The sequence below is a fragment of the Thamnophis elegans genome, chromosome 4 (assembly GCF_009769535.1).
Source record: "Thamnophis elegans isolate rThaEle1 chromosome 4, rThaEle1.pri, whole genome shotgun sequence".
Taxonomy (NCBI): Eukaryota; Metazoa; Chordata; class Lepidosauria; order Squamata; family Colubridae; genus Thamnophis; species Thamnophis elegans.
Genome location: NC_045544.1, coordinates 139,211,228 through 139,227,327, shown reverse-complemented (window position 1 = coordinate 139,227,327; position 16,100 = coordinate 139,211,228). Strand labels below are relative to the sequence as shown.

The 16,100-nt window shown below is 38.9% G+C and overlaps 1 protein-coding gene across 1 annotated transcript; it reads left to right on the top strand.

Moving 5' to 3' along the window:
* The first annotated feature begins 3,735 nt into the window (after nt 1–3,735).
* Nucleotides 3,736–15,724, top strand: SPATA22 (spermatogenesis associated 22). The gene is made up of 8 exons (XM_032216875.1): nt 3,736–3,797; nt 6,422–6,550; nt 8,187–8,247; nt 8,788–8,874; nt 11,363–11,705; nt 12,354–12,483; nt 14,003–14,100; nt 15,337–15,724. The coding sequence occupies exons 1-8, from the start codon at nt 3,752–3,754 to the stop codon at nt 15,526–15,528; spliced, it is 1,086 nt and encodes a 361-aa protein (XP_032072766.1). The 5' UTR covers nt 3,736–3,751; the 3' UTR covers nt 15,529–15,724.
* The last annotated feature ends 376 nt before the right edge of the window (nt 15,725–16,100 follow it).

Here is a 16,100-nt window from a genome sequence, read left to right as displayed (position 1 = left end):
AATAAACATGTATGCTATTATTCTGCCCAATCAACTTTCCTCCTTCAGATTTCTGTGTTATGTTAACTATAAAAGGGGATGTAAGCTAAAGATCGGGGTTCCCTTTTTGAGTGAGGAATCCCTTTTATCTCAATATTCTGATAAATTGTAATAAAAATGATCTTCCTGTCTCGGTTTGTCTCATTGGAAAATATGCACACTGAGGCATCGGACCTGAAAAAGCCATATTTGGCCATCACTTTCCTCTCAGAAGGGGAAACAAAGCTGGTCTCCTGCCTCAACCATTTTTATTTTCAGCCCTCAGAGACACGAGACAGAAACCTTGGCTGGGATTATTTCAAATAAGCCCCTTGTGAGGAGATCTTGACAGGGTCTGGAGAGACAGGCCGTCAAGAAAGCTCAAATTGTCCTTAAATCGATAAAAGGGTCAGGATTCTCTTGGCATCTCTCCCTCTGAACTCTAAGCCGTGATGATTTTTAGCTCTTTCCACCATTTTTACATGTACCTGAACCAGGGTCTTCTAGCTCTCTGAGCTATGGTTTTTTTTTTTTAATTAACTATGGTTAAAACAAGGAAACTAGAACTGGGTTCAGGCTGCAAAGCCAACAATGGTGGCTTGTAAATCATGGGGAATTTCAAACTTAGATAAATAAATAAGAAATAAGTCCATCGTAACTCAATCTATCATCTAGCAATAACATCTATCTATCTATCTATCTATCTATATCTATCTATCTATCTATCTATCTATCTATCTATCTATCATGCTATTTATCATCTATATCTGTCTGTCTGTCTCTCTCTGTCTCTCTGTCTCTCTATCTATCTATCTATCTATCTATTTCTATATCTATCATCTTCTATCTATCTATCTATCTATCTATCTATCTATCTATCTATCTATCTATCATCTATCTGATAAGATTTAGTAACTGCCAATCTTACCCTTAGAGTGACTCTATCATCGATCATTAAAAATTATCAATCATCTATTTTGATTTTTATCTATATATAATCCATCAATCATTGCCTTTTATTATCTATTAAATTATCTGTTCTTCATTATCATCTATCATTATCTATTGCCTAACATTATCAACATTTAACATTTACCTATGTTACTTTAGTTTTTTTTCAATAGCTTGCTTGATAGCCATGTAAACTGCAAATATATCTATCTATATCTATCTATCTATATCTATCTATCTATCTATCTATCTTTCTATCTATCTATCTATCTATCTTTCTATCTATATCTATCTATCTATCTATCTATCTATCTATCTATCTATCTATCTATCTATCTATCTATATAAATAATATGTGTATATAGTTCATATTATATATGTATGTATGTATGCATCCAATGTATATTATTAAGCTAAGATGCTGAAATTTGGGAGGGGGGGTTGTTGGTATGTATGTATGTATGTATGTGTGTATATATATATATGTGTGTGTGTGTGTGTGTCTGTGTGTGTTGTATTTGTGCTGATAAATAAATAAAGGGAGACTAGTATAGATCTATTTCAAGCTATTTAGCTCTCATCCCTGTGCTGTATTGTATCTTAGGCAGATGTGTTAACCACTAAGCCACAGAGTTCCACTCCTTATCAGCTGAGCCGGGGTGATAGGTATCTATTTAGAGTTACAACCCCCGGTATGCCCAAATATACCTATCACCTATCACCCCGGCTCAGCTGATAAGGAGTCGAACTCTGTGGCTTAGTGGTTAACACATCTGCCTGATGCAATACAGCACAGGTTCGAATCCCAGTAAGGGTATGGCTAGCTGATGAGAGCTAAATAGCTTGAAATAGATCTATACTAGTCTCCCTTTATTTATTTATCAGCACAAATGCAATATATATATATATATATATATATATATATTATATATATATATATATTATATATATATACTGGGAGGCAATAGAGCACAGGTTCGAATCCCAGTAAGGATATGGCTAGCTGATGAGAGCTAAATAGCTTGATAAAAACACAAATATAACAAAGGCAACAGTAAAAATATTGGGTTTCTGTCTGGATGGACTCTTGTGACGAGCCTAATGACAGAGAGTGGAAGTGTGACCTTCCTCCCACACTTGGGCATACCAGGGGTTGTGACTTTAAGTATATATATATATATATATATATATATATATATATATATATATATATATATATATATATATATTTGTATTTGTGCTGATAAATAAATAAAGGGAGGCTATATATATATATATAACAGCATATATATGCTTTGCTTGCACAAAGCCGAAGGCACCAGCCTGAAAATGGCGAGTGGGACCTCATTGAAACGTCGCCAAGATACTCTCAATCTTACATGGGAAAAGACCCGAATACGCCAAGATCTTTTTATATGTATATAAAATTTCAGCAGCTTAATAATATATGTGTATGTATATATGTATGTGTATGTATGTGTGTATAATACATACAAACATACATATATACACACAACCTAAATAAATAACTTATTCTGTAATAACAGCTTTTTATAAAATAATTGCTTAATCACATGTTTCCAGTACTGTTTAAAGAGGTAATACCACCCATTTAAAAAGAAGTTTTAATTTTAAGTTCCCTAAATGGAAACTATCTGGCTTTTTTTCCAGAAGTATTTGAAGCCCTAGAGACCTGCAGATTTTTTCTCCCCACCCATTTCTTTTAAGAGAAGAACACTTTAATACTGAAATTATTGATCGCATAAAAGCCCAACTCCTGCTATAAAAATTAATCATTTTCCTTTTTAAAAAACAACAACAACCCATTACGTTTAACTTCTGAACAGGGAAAAAATAGTTTTGCACAACCGTATTAGCAAAACAATACAGCATAACCACTAAATTATTAATTAAACTAATAAAAAGGTTTTTTAAAAATCAAGGTATTTTAAAAGGGTTATGCCCTTTTCCTACAGCATATTGCTAAAAAATTTTCATGTTTTTGATGCTTCAAAAGTGGACAAGATGGTGCAGATTGGAAGAAATCTAAAGAAACAAATAAAAAAAAACTTAGTTTGGTGGCAACTGGCATTAGTTTCCCTCTGAAATATCTACACTCATTCCCCCCACCCCCACCCCAAATACTATCGAGAGCAGAATACGATTGCATGGTTAAATAATCATAAATTCTATACTATGCTGTTCAGGAGAGGTCTGTAGTAGGGATTTAAAATGCTTTGCTAATGTATCACAACTATTTCCTGACCTAGTTTAGAACTAAGCCTAGACATGGTCTAGAACTGTGATGGCGAACCTATGGCACGCGTGCCATCGCCAGCTGCTCTTCCAATTTGTGGTGCACACGTGTGCACCAGACAGGTGGTCTTCATGGATGCCGTAGTACCGGAAAACAGCCTGAAAATGGCCCAAAAAACAGGGGGGGGGGGCGCGGATAGGCTGTTTTGGGGGCATTTGTGGGCCATTTTCAGGCTTTTTTTTGGCTGAAAAACAGTCTGAAAATGGCCTGAAAAATGAACTGAACATGGCCCGAAAAACAACCTGAAAAAGGCCAAAAACAACAAACAAAACCAGCCAAAAATAGCCAAAAAACCAGGCATGTACGCGACGGTCAGCTGGTCTTCAGGTTGATAGCACTCCGTCACATGCATGTGTGTTCCGGTTTGGGCACTCAGTGCTGAAAAGGTTCGGCATCCCTGTTATAGAAGAACATAAGTCAATTATGTATTTTTTTTTCCAGGTGCTGATATCGAGATATAAAAACATGAAGAGGAATTTCGCTGACAGTTCTTTGATGCGTAGTACAACAGGTATCCACCTTTAACTGGGCTGGAATTTGAAAGAGTTATTATAATTCCCAAACCGATGACCAGCAAGATGAGTGGAGTGAGCAATATTATTTAGGGCTTTAGGTTGCAGTGTGTGGGAAAAATGGATCAAAAGCCTCCCCTATAGCATCCCATTAAAAGCCAGGGGACATTCCTGTAATACTTAAAACTTAAACTTAAACTTAAACTTAAACTTAACTTAAACTTAAACTTAATACAAGTAGTCCTTGACTTATAGCCCCAACTGAATTCATTGCTAAGCATGGTGATTGTTAAACCAGTCATGCTTGATTTTTTTTTTACCACCTTTTCAAAACCACGTTTGGAATGGAATCACTGCAGTTGTTAAATGAGTCAGACGGTTGTTAAGCGATTTCCACTTCTCCATTGAGTTTGCTTGTCAGAAGCTGGCTGGGAAGGTCAAAAATGGTGACCATATGACCCAGGGATACTGTGACGTTTTCCAAGCAACCTAATTTTGATCACCTGACGCTTGAGAATATTGTGATAGTTGTAATTGTGAGGATTGGTCATAAGCCTTTTTTTTATTTTACTGGGGTTGTAACTATGAAAGGTTCCTAAACGAATGGTTGTAAGTTGAGGACTATCTGTATTTCTCCCATTCTTGATACTTTTACAATACTTGGAAGGATAGAGCTGGAAGGGACCTTGGAGATCTTCTAGTCCAGCCCCCTGCTCAAAACAGGAAACCCTATACCATTTTCCCTAGGGGAAGAAATCCTGATACACACATTGCACATGGTTTTCAAATTGTGTTAAATCTCTCTCCAGGAGCATCAAAAAGGTTTAGGTTTACGTTTAGGTTTATTAGATTTATATGCCACCCTTCTCCCAAGGACTCAGGGCGGCGTACAACATTAAAAGAAACACATAATACAAAAGTTTTTAAAAAATTAAATAGAATATCCCCAACAAATCCAATTAGAATTGACAATAACATTTTTTTTAAAAAAATCGAATTAAAATTAACAATGATCAATAATTTATTTTGTTTTGTTCAGGCCAGGCTTAAAGTCAAAATGGTGGCTGTGATTGTATCATTAAAACCCAGACTCTTTTTTTAATCTTTGCAACACACATAAAAAGGGAACTGGGACTTCAATGTACCTTTTTTAAACACATCCACACCACTTAAGGGGATGCCCCACCAGAATTTACCCCCCTTACGTGTAATCCAGAAAAATGATGCACTCAATTCTTACTTTATCATATTTTTCATTGGTGGAATAAGAAGTGTTCTCTGAGTAGATTTCATGCATTGATCAATATTAACGTCAAACTACTCTACTTCCTCTGCTATTAAAATATGCCAGAAAGGAGGAGGTAAGGTCTTAAAAAATGGAGAGCCTTAACCATTATAATAAACCTTTATGAAAAATTCAAAGTGACTTTTTTTCCATTTCTTCCAACCAACCATTATCTCTCCCCTCCCTTCATTTTCCTCTTATACGAAGACCATCAGACAAATTTGCAGACAGGGATCACTCTCTTGATTATTCTTTGTGCAACCCTTAAAAACAAATTCACTTTGTGTTGGTTGATTGATGGGAAAGGCGGATATTCAGCACAAATTCCGAGGATACCTTTAAAGGGAACAACAGCAATAACAGCTACAACAATATCAGCAATAAAACAATGCAATAAACCCGCATGGGCTGCAGCCCCCAATAAAACCTGACCAAAGCATAAATCAGCGATGAGGATAATTATGGAGGTGTTGAAAATGCCTAGACAGATAAGAAAAAGATTTTTGCCTGGTGCCAAAAATGATAATCAGAAAGGACACCTTCTCAATAGACATTAATAATACTGATAAAATTGAATTGGTAGCATGGGAGGTCCAGAGTTCCATGGAGCGAGGATGCTTTAGTCATCTTTGATCAAGGTCAGACAGAAATGATAAATTAGGCAGATACATATAAGCAAATTAATTCAGATACCGAAGGTTTTAATGAGTTTCTATGAAGAGTTCTGTACAGATCCTTTATATCTGCTGAATGGACAAGATTCCAGATGTGGAGCAGTTCTCCAAACAGAGATGCACATATTTCTGATGAATGAGCTGCAGTGTGCCTCTGTCACACCACCACTGCACATTCAAGCAAATTGCATATTAAGATACATTGCTTGTGCTTCTGAATATACAGTTAGTCTTCAACTTATGACCACAATTGTGCCCAATTTTTTTGCAAGCAATAAAGTTGTTAAGAGAATATGACCTTTCATGCCACAGTTGTTAAGTGAATAACTGCAGTTGTTAAGTTAGTAACACCGTTGTTAAGTGAATCTGGCTTCTCCATGGGCTTTGCTTGTCAGAGGATTGCAAAACGTGATCACATGAACCTGGGACACTACAATTGTCATAAGTATGAGACAGTTGCAAACATCTGAATTTTAATCACATGAAGATGCTGCAACGTTCATAAGTGTGGAAAACTGTCATAAGTCAGTTTTTTCAGTGTTGTTATAACACTGAATGGTCCCTAAATAAACTGTTGTAAGTCAAGGACTACCTGTGTATATTACTGCACCAAAAGCACTAATAATTTAATAACTGTGCCTTATATTGCCACTTCAAATCTTAGGCTGTCTTCCAGTCCCTCTCTTCAATCAGAAAAAAAGGATCAAACAACCACTCACATCAAATCCGCTTAAAAATGAGCCAAGCAGTAACAATTCAGCTGATCATTTCAATTTCTCAGCCTTGCTTGCAGGTAAGTAGTGGACTGTTCGCTTTTTAATATATACTTTCGTCACAAAAAAATATTTTTCTACTCTCTGGTTAAAATTTTTGGATACACCAGAATAAATCCCTTATGAATTCCATAGAAGACTTTAAGCATTTAAATTATATATCTTGTAACTTTGCCTTTTTCCCCTTTGTTTTTAACAGTTAAAATTCCAGGTCTATATGTTACACAGGAAGGAATATTCCTTAATGTGCTTTTGTATTAATGCTAAAGGAGATATTTATCCTTTTCTTCAGCTTGAGAAGCTGTGCACATTTCTGCCAAAATTAATTATTGGAATAATAATTAGTTCTATTCTTATTGAGAGAGAATGGGAAAAGTGAAACGTTTCCACTTTTCATTTGTCTTATGTCTCTCAAAAGCATATTTGAAAAATGTAGATGTACTGTATAATAGGACAACTATAAATATAAGTGCAAACCTAGCTTTTTTCAAATGGATGTTCACTCATATTCCATCCATGCCTTAAGTAAAAATTGGAGCTCAAAGATTATACAAGCACGATCTTATAAAATACTTTATTTAGAGAATTGGGTCTGTTATGAGTTATTAGCCATGTTTACACGCAGGGTTTTCCCCCGAATTCCAGAAACTGGGGATAAACAATATGAAATACATAATAACAGAGTTGGAAGGGACCTTGGAGATCTTCTAGTCCAATCCCCTGCTTGAGCAGGAGACCCATTCCAGACAAATGGTTGTCCAGTCTCTTCTTAAAAAATCTCCAGTGTTGGAGCACCCACAACTTCTGGAGACAAGCTGATTAATTGTTCTCACTGTTAGGAAGTTTCTCCTTAGTTCTAGGTTGCTTCTCTCTCTAATTAGTTTCCATCCATCGCTTCTTGTTCTGCCTTCAGGTGCTTTGGAGAATAGGTTTTCTCCCTCTTCTTTGTGGTAGCCCCTCAGATACTGGAACACAGTATCTTTTCGCTAGATTAGACATAGCCAATTCCTGCAATTATCAGCATATTATTGTTTTAATATAGTATTGGATTGAATGGCTAGCAATGGAGAGTGTGGAATTATCCAGATCTTTAAATTTGATCCAGTAAAACATTTCATCATAAGAGTCCTTTAAAAGTTAGACATCCTTTCTCATCCAGATACCGTCCAGATGGTTTATCTCTTTGGGATGGGAATTCTTGTAATTACAGTCACATCTTCTCTGAAGCGCTTCAGATTAGAGACGGATGCATTAAAGCAAACACTTCTGAATAAATCTGTGAAAGCGTGGCTGGCAGATAAGCCTTGCTGGAAATAGAATAAAGCATATAGCAGAGACACCACCACTGGATCTATTCCCTTAAAGCTGTGTTTTGCAACTTCAGCAGCTTTAAGATGTATGGACTTCAAACTCCCAGAATTCTCCAGCCATCCATACAGGGAGTTCTGGGAGCTGAAGTCCACGTAGCTTAAGGTTAATGAAATCAAGAGATACTGCCTCAAAACTTAGGTAATCAAGAATTCAGAAGCAGAGCACCAAATCACAAGGAATAACTTAACCATGCACAGATAACACAGCCCACGTTTTCTCTCTTAATATCCCAAATTGGATCAGGATCTTAATTCAAATTGATCATTCTGTGTCCTTTTTTTCCAGATTTTGGATGGGAAACTGAGAAGCCAGAATCGGTCCAGCTGCAGAAAACAGTAAGCACCAAGTATGTCAGCCTTTTACATCTTTTACATCTTTATATTCCTGAAATCAAATACATTTCACAGTTATGGAAATCAATACTAGTATATGACCACAGATAGTCCTTGACTTACAACCATTCATTTAATGACCATTCAAAGTTAAGACAGCACTGAAATAGTGACTCATGACCGTTTTTCATACTTACAACCGTTGCAGCATCCTTGTGGTCAAATTCGGACACTTGGCCACTGGCATGTATTTATGATGGCTTCAAGGTCCTGGGATCATGTGATCCCCTTTTATGAACTTCTGACTAGCCTAGTTAATGGGGAAGGCAGGTTCACTTAACAACTGTGTTACTAATGCAACAGCTGCAGAAATTCACTTAACAATTACGGCAGGAAAGATTGCCAAATGGGGCAAAACTCCCTTAGCTACTGTCTTGCTCAGCAACATAAATTTTGGGCTCAATTGTGGTCGTAAGTCAAGGGCTACCTATATACTCTATGCAATGTTTTAATCTTCATCGTTCACGGTAATGATTAAACCTTTTTCTCCAAAGCCCAACCGAGCTTGCTACTTTGTCGAGGCAACAACACACATCAAAATCGACAATGCCTCATGCAGGAAGCAACTTGAATAACCGGAGGTGGGTGACAACATTCTCCAAAAAGGAACGCCAATGCACAGTTGAGGTCATCGTTTCTGAGCTCTTGGAACTGCATCCTTTTATATTCCATCCGCCTGTGTGCGGCTCTTCCTATGGCTTCTAATTCTCAGATCGGGCCTTTTGCCAGAAATGACAGGGAGAAAAATTCTTGCAAAGTGGGCAGGAGGGACAGCTGTCGGTATCGACAAAGAGCATTTGAACTGCAATATAGACCTCACCATTCAATTCATAACAGTTCTATGCTATTGTCCTTTTGAATCTATTTCCACGTCAGGTTCTTCATTTTGCTTGCTACCACTAGCTCGCCCAGCCCCCTCCCAGACCTTACCCATCATAATAAAGGCAAAGAAGGATTGTAATATATTTGGGGATTCAGCAAAGAGCAGAAGAAATATCCAAAGAATCCCAGAAGCCTTTTTTTCTTTTTTCTTTTTAAATAGATTAAAAAAAAAACACACATACAAAACAAAGCAAGAGAAGAAAAAAAAACTTTCCTCCATTTCATCAAGCATGTCGTTTGGTTACAAGTTTTTGTGCATTAATTCTTAAATTTAGGATTAACATCACTGGTTTACATTAAATATAACTAGATATTTTGCTGTCATTGAGCATTATGTGTTCAAATTACCATTAATATTCTTTCATTTGTAACAATCCTTATTTCCTTGAATTCATAATTATCTATCAAATAACAATGAGTCTCTAAAGTATTATAGTATCACCTATCTCTAAGGAGAAAAAGCGAAGATTAGAACAAAGAATTCCCGTTAATTTATAATAGACATTCATATTTTCAATTGAAAAAAGGAGCCTTTTTTAAAAACAATAATACAGGTAGTCCTCAACTTACAGCCACAATTGAGTGAAACATTTCTGTTGCTAAGTGAGAAATTTGTTCAGTGAGCTGTGCCCCATTTTATGACCTTCCTCACCACATTCGTTAAGTGAATCACTGCAGTCCTTAAATTAGTAACACGGTTATTAAGTAAACCTGGCTTCCCAAATTGACTTGCTTGTCAGAAAGTCACAAAAGGGGATCACATGACCCCAGGACAATGCAACCATTGTAAATATGAGCCAGTTGCCAAGTGTCTGTATTTTGTTCATGTGATCATGGGGATGATGCAATGGTCGTAAGTGTGAAAAATGGTCATAACTTATAAGTCTACTTTTTTTCAGGGCAATTGTAACATTGAACAGTCACTAAATGGACTGTTGTAACTCGAGGACTACCTGTATTTATACTGAACAGCTTTGGCAATAATTAAGGAAGCTGTTGGGCGTGCAGGGCAGATAGTCATGAAAACATTGTGTGTTTTATTACTCCAATCTTCTTAACAGGGAGATGTCTTCCTGGCATTTACAGAATACAGAATAACAGAGTTGGAAGGGACCTGGGAGGTCTTCTAGTCCAGCCCCATGCTCAAGCAGAAGACCCTATAACATCCTTTCTAGTGCAACAATCAATCTGTGGAATGACTTGCCTCAAATAGTTGTGAAAGTTCCATCACGGGAGGTTTTAAAGAAGAGATTGGATAACCATTTGTCTGAAATAGTATAGGGTTTCCTGCCTGAGCAGGAGGCTGGACTAGAAGGCCTCCAATAATTCTATTATTCTTTTCCAAAAGGTGGCAGTGAAGAGAAGCTTGGCTTAAATGGACCTCTCTTTCCCCTGGATTAAAAGAAACAGAATGCTAGTTTAAGGAAAGGCTTAATATATATTTGCATTAAGCATGAAGGCCAAAATCTTATTATTGAGCATTTCTTGTGAAGTCCTAAACATTTTAAAATGAGAGACCTATGGGCATTAATATAACAGAATGAATGGGAAGCAGACAAAAAGGCTTACAATACTAGCTGTTGTGTGTATTTTAAGTATCTGTAGATAGATGGATGGGCAGATGAATGGATAGGTAGTAGGTAGAAAGACTGATAATAAAGTCTTATTTCACTCCAGGCAGGTTGTTGTTGTTGTTAGTTGTGAAGTCGTGTCCGACCCATCACGACCCCATAGACAAAGTCCCTCCAGGCCTTCCTGTCCTCTCCCATCCCCCGGAATCCATTTAAGCTCATGCCGACTGCTTCGGTGACTCCATCCAGCCACCTCCTTCTCTGCCGTCCTTCTTCTTCTGCCCTCCGTCGTTCCCAGCATGAGGCTCTTCTCCAGGGAGTCCTTCTTCCTTCTCATTAGGTGGCCAAAGCCTTTGAGTTTCCTCTTCAGGTTCTGGCCTTCTAAAGAGCAGTCAGGGTGGATCTCCTCTAGGACTGACCGGTTGGATGGCCTTGCAGTCCAAGGGACTCAATACAGGATTCTTCTCCAGCACCCGAGTTCAAAGGCCTCCATTCTTTGGCGCTCAGCTTTCCTTATGGTCCAACCTTCACAGCCATCCATTGCAACTGGGAAAACCATAGCCTTGACTAGACCCACTTGTGATGACAGGGTGATGGCTCTCCTTTTTTCCTCTAGGCAGGAGGAAAGTACTAATGTTTGGAAAAGAAATGACTTCCCAGCTTTCGGCCGCAGAACAGAGGACAAAAAGCTTTCGCAACTGGATGACCATCCCAGTCATTGGATGAAGCCTGGAGCCATGTACCAGAAATCAGCTGGCCTGCCACAGGGATCACAGAGAAGCCGAACAGAAGAGGCAGAAGACTGGGATCCAGCTGTTTCCCAGTGGCCTGCAGTTCCAACAGCCAGGCTGAGAAATCTGCAAACTCAGGATCCCTGCTACACATTTAAACACAGCCCTGGCCCACAAAACACCCATAAAGAAAAAGATGACCATTTGCAAAGTAACAAAACAATTCAGGTAAAAGATTCGTGCACGGGTGTATTTTTATAAAGATGTCCAAACTGAAAAAAGGGGTTTGAAGCACTTGGTGACTTATATAGATAGTCCTTGAATTATAACAGTTCATTTAGTGACCCTTCAAAGTTACAACGGCACTCAAAAAAGTGACTTGTGACCATTTTTCCACACTTACGACTTTAAGAGTGTCCCCATAATCAAAATTCGGACGCTTGGCAACCAGTTCATACTTATGACGGTTGCAGTGTCCTGGGGTCATGTGGGAGCTTCATCACTGGAAGTTTTCAAGAAGAGTCTGGACTGCCATCTATCAGGAATGATGTAGGGTCTCCTGCTTGGGCAGGGGGTTGGACTAGATGACCTACAAGGTCCCTTCCAACTCTGTTAATCTGTTAAAAGTCTCCTTTTGTGGCAGCCAGATTTGCTTAACATCCGTGTGACTCACTTAACAACGGCAGTAATTCACTTATGAATGTTGGCCAGAAAGATCATCACTTAACAAATGTCTCACTTAACAACAGAAATTTTGTGCTTGATAGTGGTCGTAAGCCGAGGACAAACTGTAAATAGCAACGTTCTCATTTAAACTCAAACATGACGTAATAATCTTTGACTTTTCTGTTTTCTTTTTTTGTCCCTGTATCAAAGAAAAGGCCAGAGGGCCACTCTAAAGCGAAGGAGAAAAAGAATTCTCTTCGAATTTTGTCTGCTGTCATCAAAAGCATGAAGCACTGGAGTCAATATTCTACTAAAACTCCACTGTTATTTGAAGTGCTGGGTGAGTATAGTAAGATTGTTGGGGCAGTTTTCCCTACAAGAATATTGGTCTTATCACCCCAAAGGAGCCAATTATTTTTAAAATATTTCTTCAGCATTTCGAATAAAAGGCATTTTACAAGTAATGTGGGCTGTCCTTTCCCTTATCAGCACACTCACTCTGAAATGTTGAGTTTCCTAGAGTCAAAACAGGGTGGGGGGCGGCGGAAACGGGGAATGTATAAGGAAAGGTTAGATTACTTACAGGAGACAAAATCCACAATTGGATTTTGGCCCGTCACAACTGTGAATTTCCTGGAGCCATTCCAAGTTTCCATTGTTACAAATTCTACTGAAATAAAAAATAAAACAGAAGCCCACTACAGATAGTCCTCCTCCACATGGGACCGCAACGGAGTTCAAAATGTCTGCTGCTAAGTGAGGAATTGGGAAAATCTGACCGTCCTTGACCAAGTCCAAGTCCAAAAATGCCAGGGAATTTCTAGAAGCCCGGCACTGTGATGAAGAATCAGCCATCAACAGACACATGGGCACTAACAACATAGGTAGACTATGCGAAAGAGACCATCAACCAGCCCCAAAGAGAAAAACAGCACCTCTGCACCAGCAATTAGCACCCAGATCAGGCAGTGATGGCTAACCTTTTTGCCATTGTGTACAAAAAGCGGGGGGAGCCCGGTGTGTGTGTGTGTGTGTGTGTGTGCTCACACCCAAAATTATATGCGCCGTTCCCCCCGCGCATGTACGCGACTCCTTGCGCTCCCCCCCGCTTTTGGTGTGTGATGGGACGGTGGACCCGTTTTTCGCCCTCCCCACGCTTCAGAGGCTTTCTAGGAGTCTGGGGAGGGCGAAAACATCCTCCCCATCCCCCCCCCCCCCCCCGGAGGCCCATCAGAGACTGGAAACGGCCCTTTCCCGACTTCCGAGTTGCCGGTAGGGCCGTTTTTCGCCCTCCAAAGGTTTCAGGAGGCGTCCCTGAAGCCTTTGGAGGGAGAAAAATGGCCCAATGCACAGATCAGAACTTCCGGTTTGCATGTTGGGTTGTTTTCCGCCTTCCAGAGGCTTCAGGGAATGTGCGCTGGAGCTCACAGGGCAGCGCCATGCGTGCCCTAAGAAATGGCTCCGTGTCATCATGGGCCTAGGATCAACAATCACATAAACAATACCCCAATAGAGAAACTGCTCAAAAGCCATCAATAAACAGCCCAAACAAAGAATCCCTAAGACCGCCCTCCCCTCCCACACAGACAGGCAAGAGACCCGAATATAAACTGACAGCAAACAGAACTCCTTACTGATGACGTTACCTAGTAAGGTAATGAAACGTCTGCAAGAAAGCAAGCAAGCTCAGAGAGCACCAAAGAGCCCACATTTGTTTATCTCTTGTGAACCTGAGCTAAATCTGTACATATATGGCTAACATTACTAGATCACCATGTCTCTTCTTACAAAACCCACAGAACAGGTTTTGTCTTCGCTCTGAAAAGCTTTCAGACCAATAATTATGCTGCATTATTTAGGTGTTCTGGACTCTGCCGTTACCCCTGGACAATTTGGGTCGAAAACTTTCCTTTTGAGAGATGGAAAAGAAACAGTGACGTGCGTGTTTTATGAGATTGTAAGTATATATATATATAAATTTATTTATTTATTTATTTATTTATTTATTTATTTATTTATTTATCAGCACAAATACAACAAAATGTAACAAAAAGGCAACAGTAAAAATATTGGGTTTCTGCCTGGATGGTCTCTTGTGACAAGCCGAAGGACAGAGAATGGAAGTAGTGATCTTCCTCCCATATTTGGGCTTACCAGGGGTTGTAAAAATCATATATATATATATGCTGATAAATAAATAAAGGGAGACTAGTATAGATCTATTTCAAGCTATTTAGCTCTCATCAGCTAGCCATACCCAAGTTTTTGGGAATCGAACCTGTGCTCTATTGCCTCCCAGGCATGGAGTTAACCATTTGAGCTACAGAGAACGACTCCTTATCAGCCAGCCAGGGTGGGAGGTATATACTTAGAGTCACAACCCCTGGTATGCCCAAATATATATATATATTTGAATAATCTTTAATCAAGATGTACCAGGTATGCTGAATCCCTGACAACCTACACTATAAGCCAATACATAAATACAGGTAGTCCTCAACTTACAACCTTCCATTTAGTGATCGTTCAAAATTACAACAGCACTGAAAAAAGTGACTTCTGATAGTTTTTCACACTTATGACCATCGCAACCTCCCCATGGTCACGTGATCAAAATTCAGGTGCTTGGCAACTGACTCATATTTATGATGGTTTGCAGCATCCCGGGGTTACGTGATCCCCTTTTGCGACCTTCTGACAAGCAAAGTCAACAGGGAAGCCGGATTCATTTAACAACCCTGTTACTAAATTAGCAACTATAGTGATTCACAATGAAAGGTCGTAAACATCATTATGTACACGTCGTTATGACAAAAGGTTGTAAAATGGAGCAAGACTCACCTAAGAACCCTCTCGCTTAGCAAAAGAATTTTTGGATTCAATTGCGGTCGTTAAGTCGAGGACTACCCGTATAATCAGCGCGTGCTGGTTCTGGAAGGTTCCTTTTGTCCAATTCATCCTTCGTAAAGAATCGATTATTTCTTTAGACCCTAAATTTAGAAAGTTGTGAATAATACCTTTTGTTTTGCAATTTCTCAATTTTATCATTGCAAGAACAATCTATCCATAAATCTTTGAAAAGGTATATTAAAAGTGATCAAAACACATTATAAATTGGTGGTGCTACATGAAAGGAGTAAGGGGGGGAGGGGAAATACGGAAATAACCTTTTATCCTTCTCTGAAAAAAAAAGGACCGTGAACTACCGAGATTAATCAGAGGCCGCGTCCACAGATGCATGGGGAATTACGATGCAAAACACCAGGTGTTCAGGTGTGTTTCTGTGAGGCCAGCAACAGCTGCGGAACAGCAAACTTTCCAGGGTTTTGTGAAGGCCGCTGATGTGGAGATGTGCCAATTTGTGAAAACAAGCAACGAAATGTAAACATGCAGCTCAGAAATCTTTGAAGAAATGTGTCCCTTTGTGTGTGTGTGTGTGTATATCTCTTCTGTTGCAGGTTGTAACAGAAGAGGGAAGTTGTGCTAGAAACCCTATTTATTTGTCATTGCTTGCGTGAAAGCATTGTCAGCATCAATTGCAAAGGGTATAAAATAAATAAAATAACTGCAGTTTGTTGTTAATATTTGAATGTAGGTAGCTTGTTTTTTCCCCCTACAAATTTAATAAATTTAAATTACCATACACTCAATTGGTAGAAATCTCCTTACAAGGCCCCAGGGAAATGGAGGCCATCTGCAGAAATATGTTCAAAAACTGGACACCGACCAATTATTACCTCATGTCTCCGAGCCAAGTAAACAACACAGAAGAGGGTGCTTAGATTCCTACCTAGTTATATTCCTTTTGATATTCCCTCCAGAATTTGCTTTAGCCCAACAGAAAAACGTCATTCTGTGAGCTCTGTTCGTACAGGTAGTCCTTGACCTACGACAATCAAGCTCTAAAGTTATGTTGCAAAGTGAGATATTTCTTAAGTGAGTTTTGCCCAATTTTAC

Excerpts from the sequence above, each read along its gene's own strand:
- SPATA22 (XM_032216875.1), top strand. The coding sequence starts at position 3,752 with ATGAAGAGGAATTTCGCTGACAGTTCTTTGATGCGTAGTACAACAG. Across the intron at positions 12,484-14,002 it reads ACTGTTATTTGAAGTGCTGG|GTGTTCTGGACTCTGCCGTT; the intron begins GTGAGTATAGTA and ends TGCATTATTTAG. Across the intron at positions 14,101-15,336 it reads CGTGCGTGTTTTATGAGATT|GACCGTGAACTACCGAGATT; the intron begins GTAAGTATATAT and ends TGAAAAAAAAAG.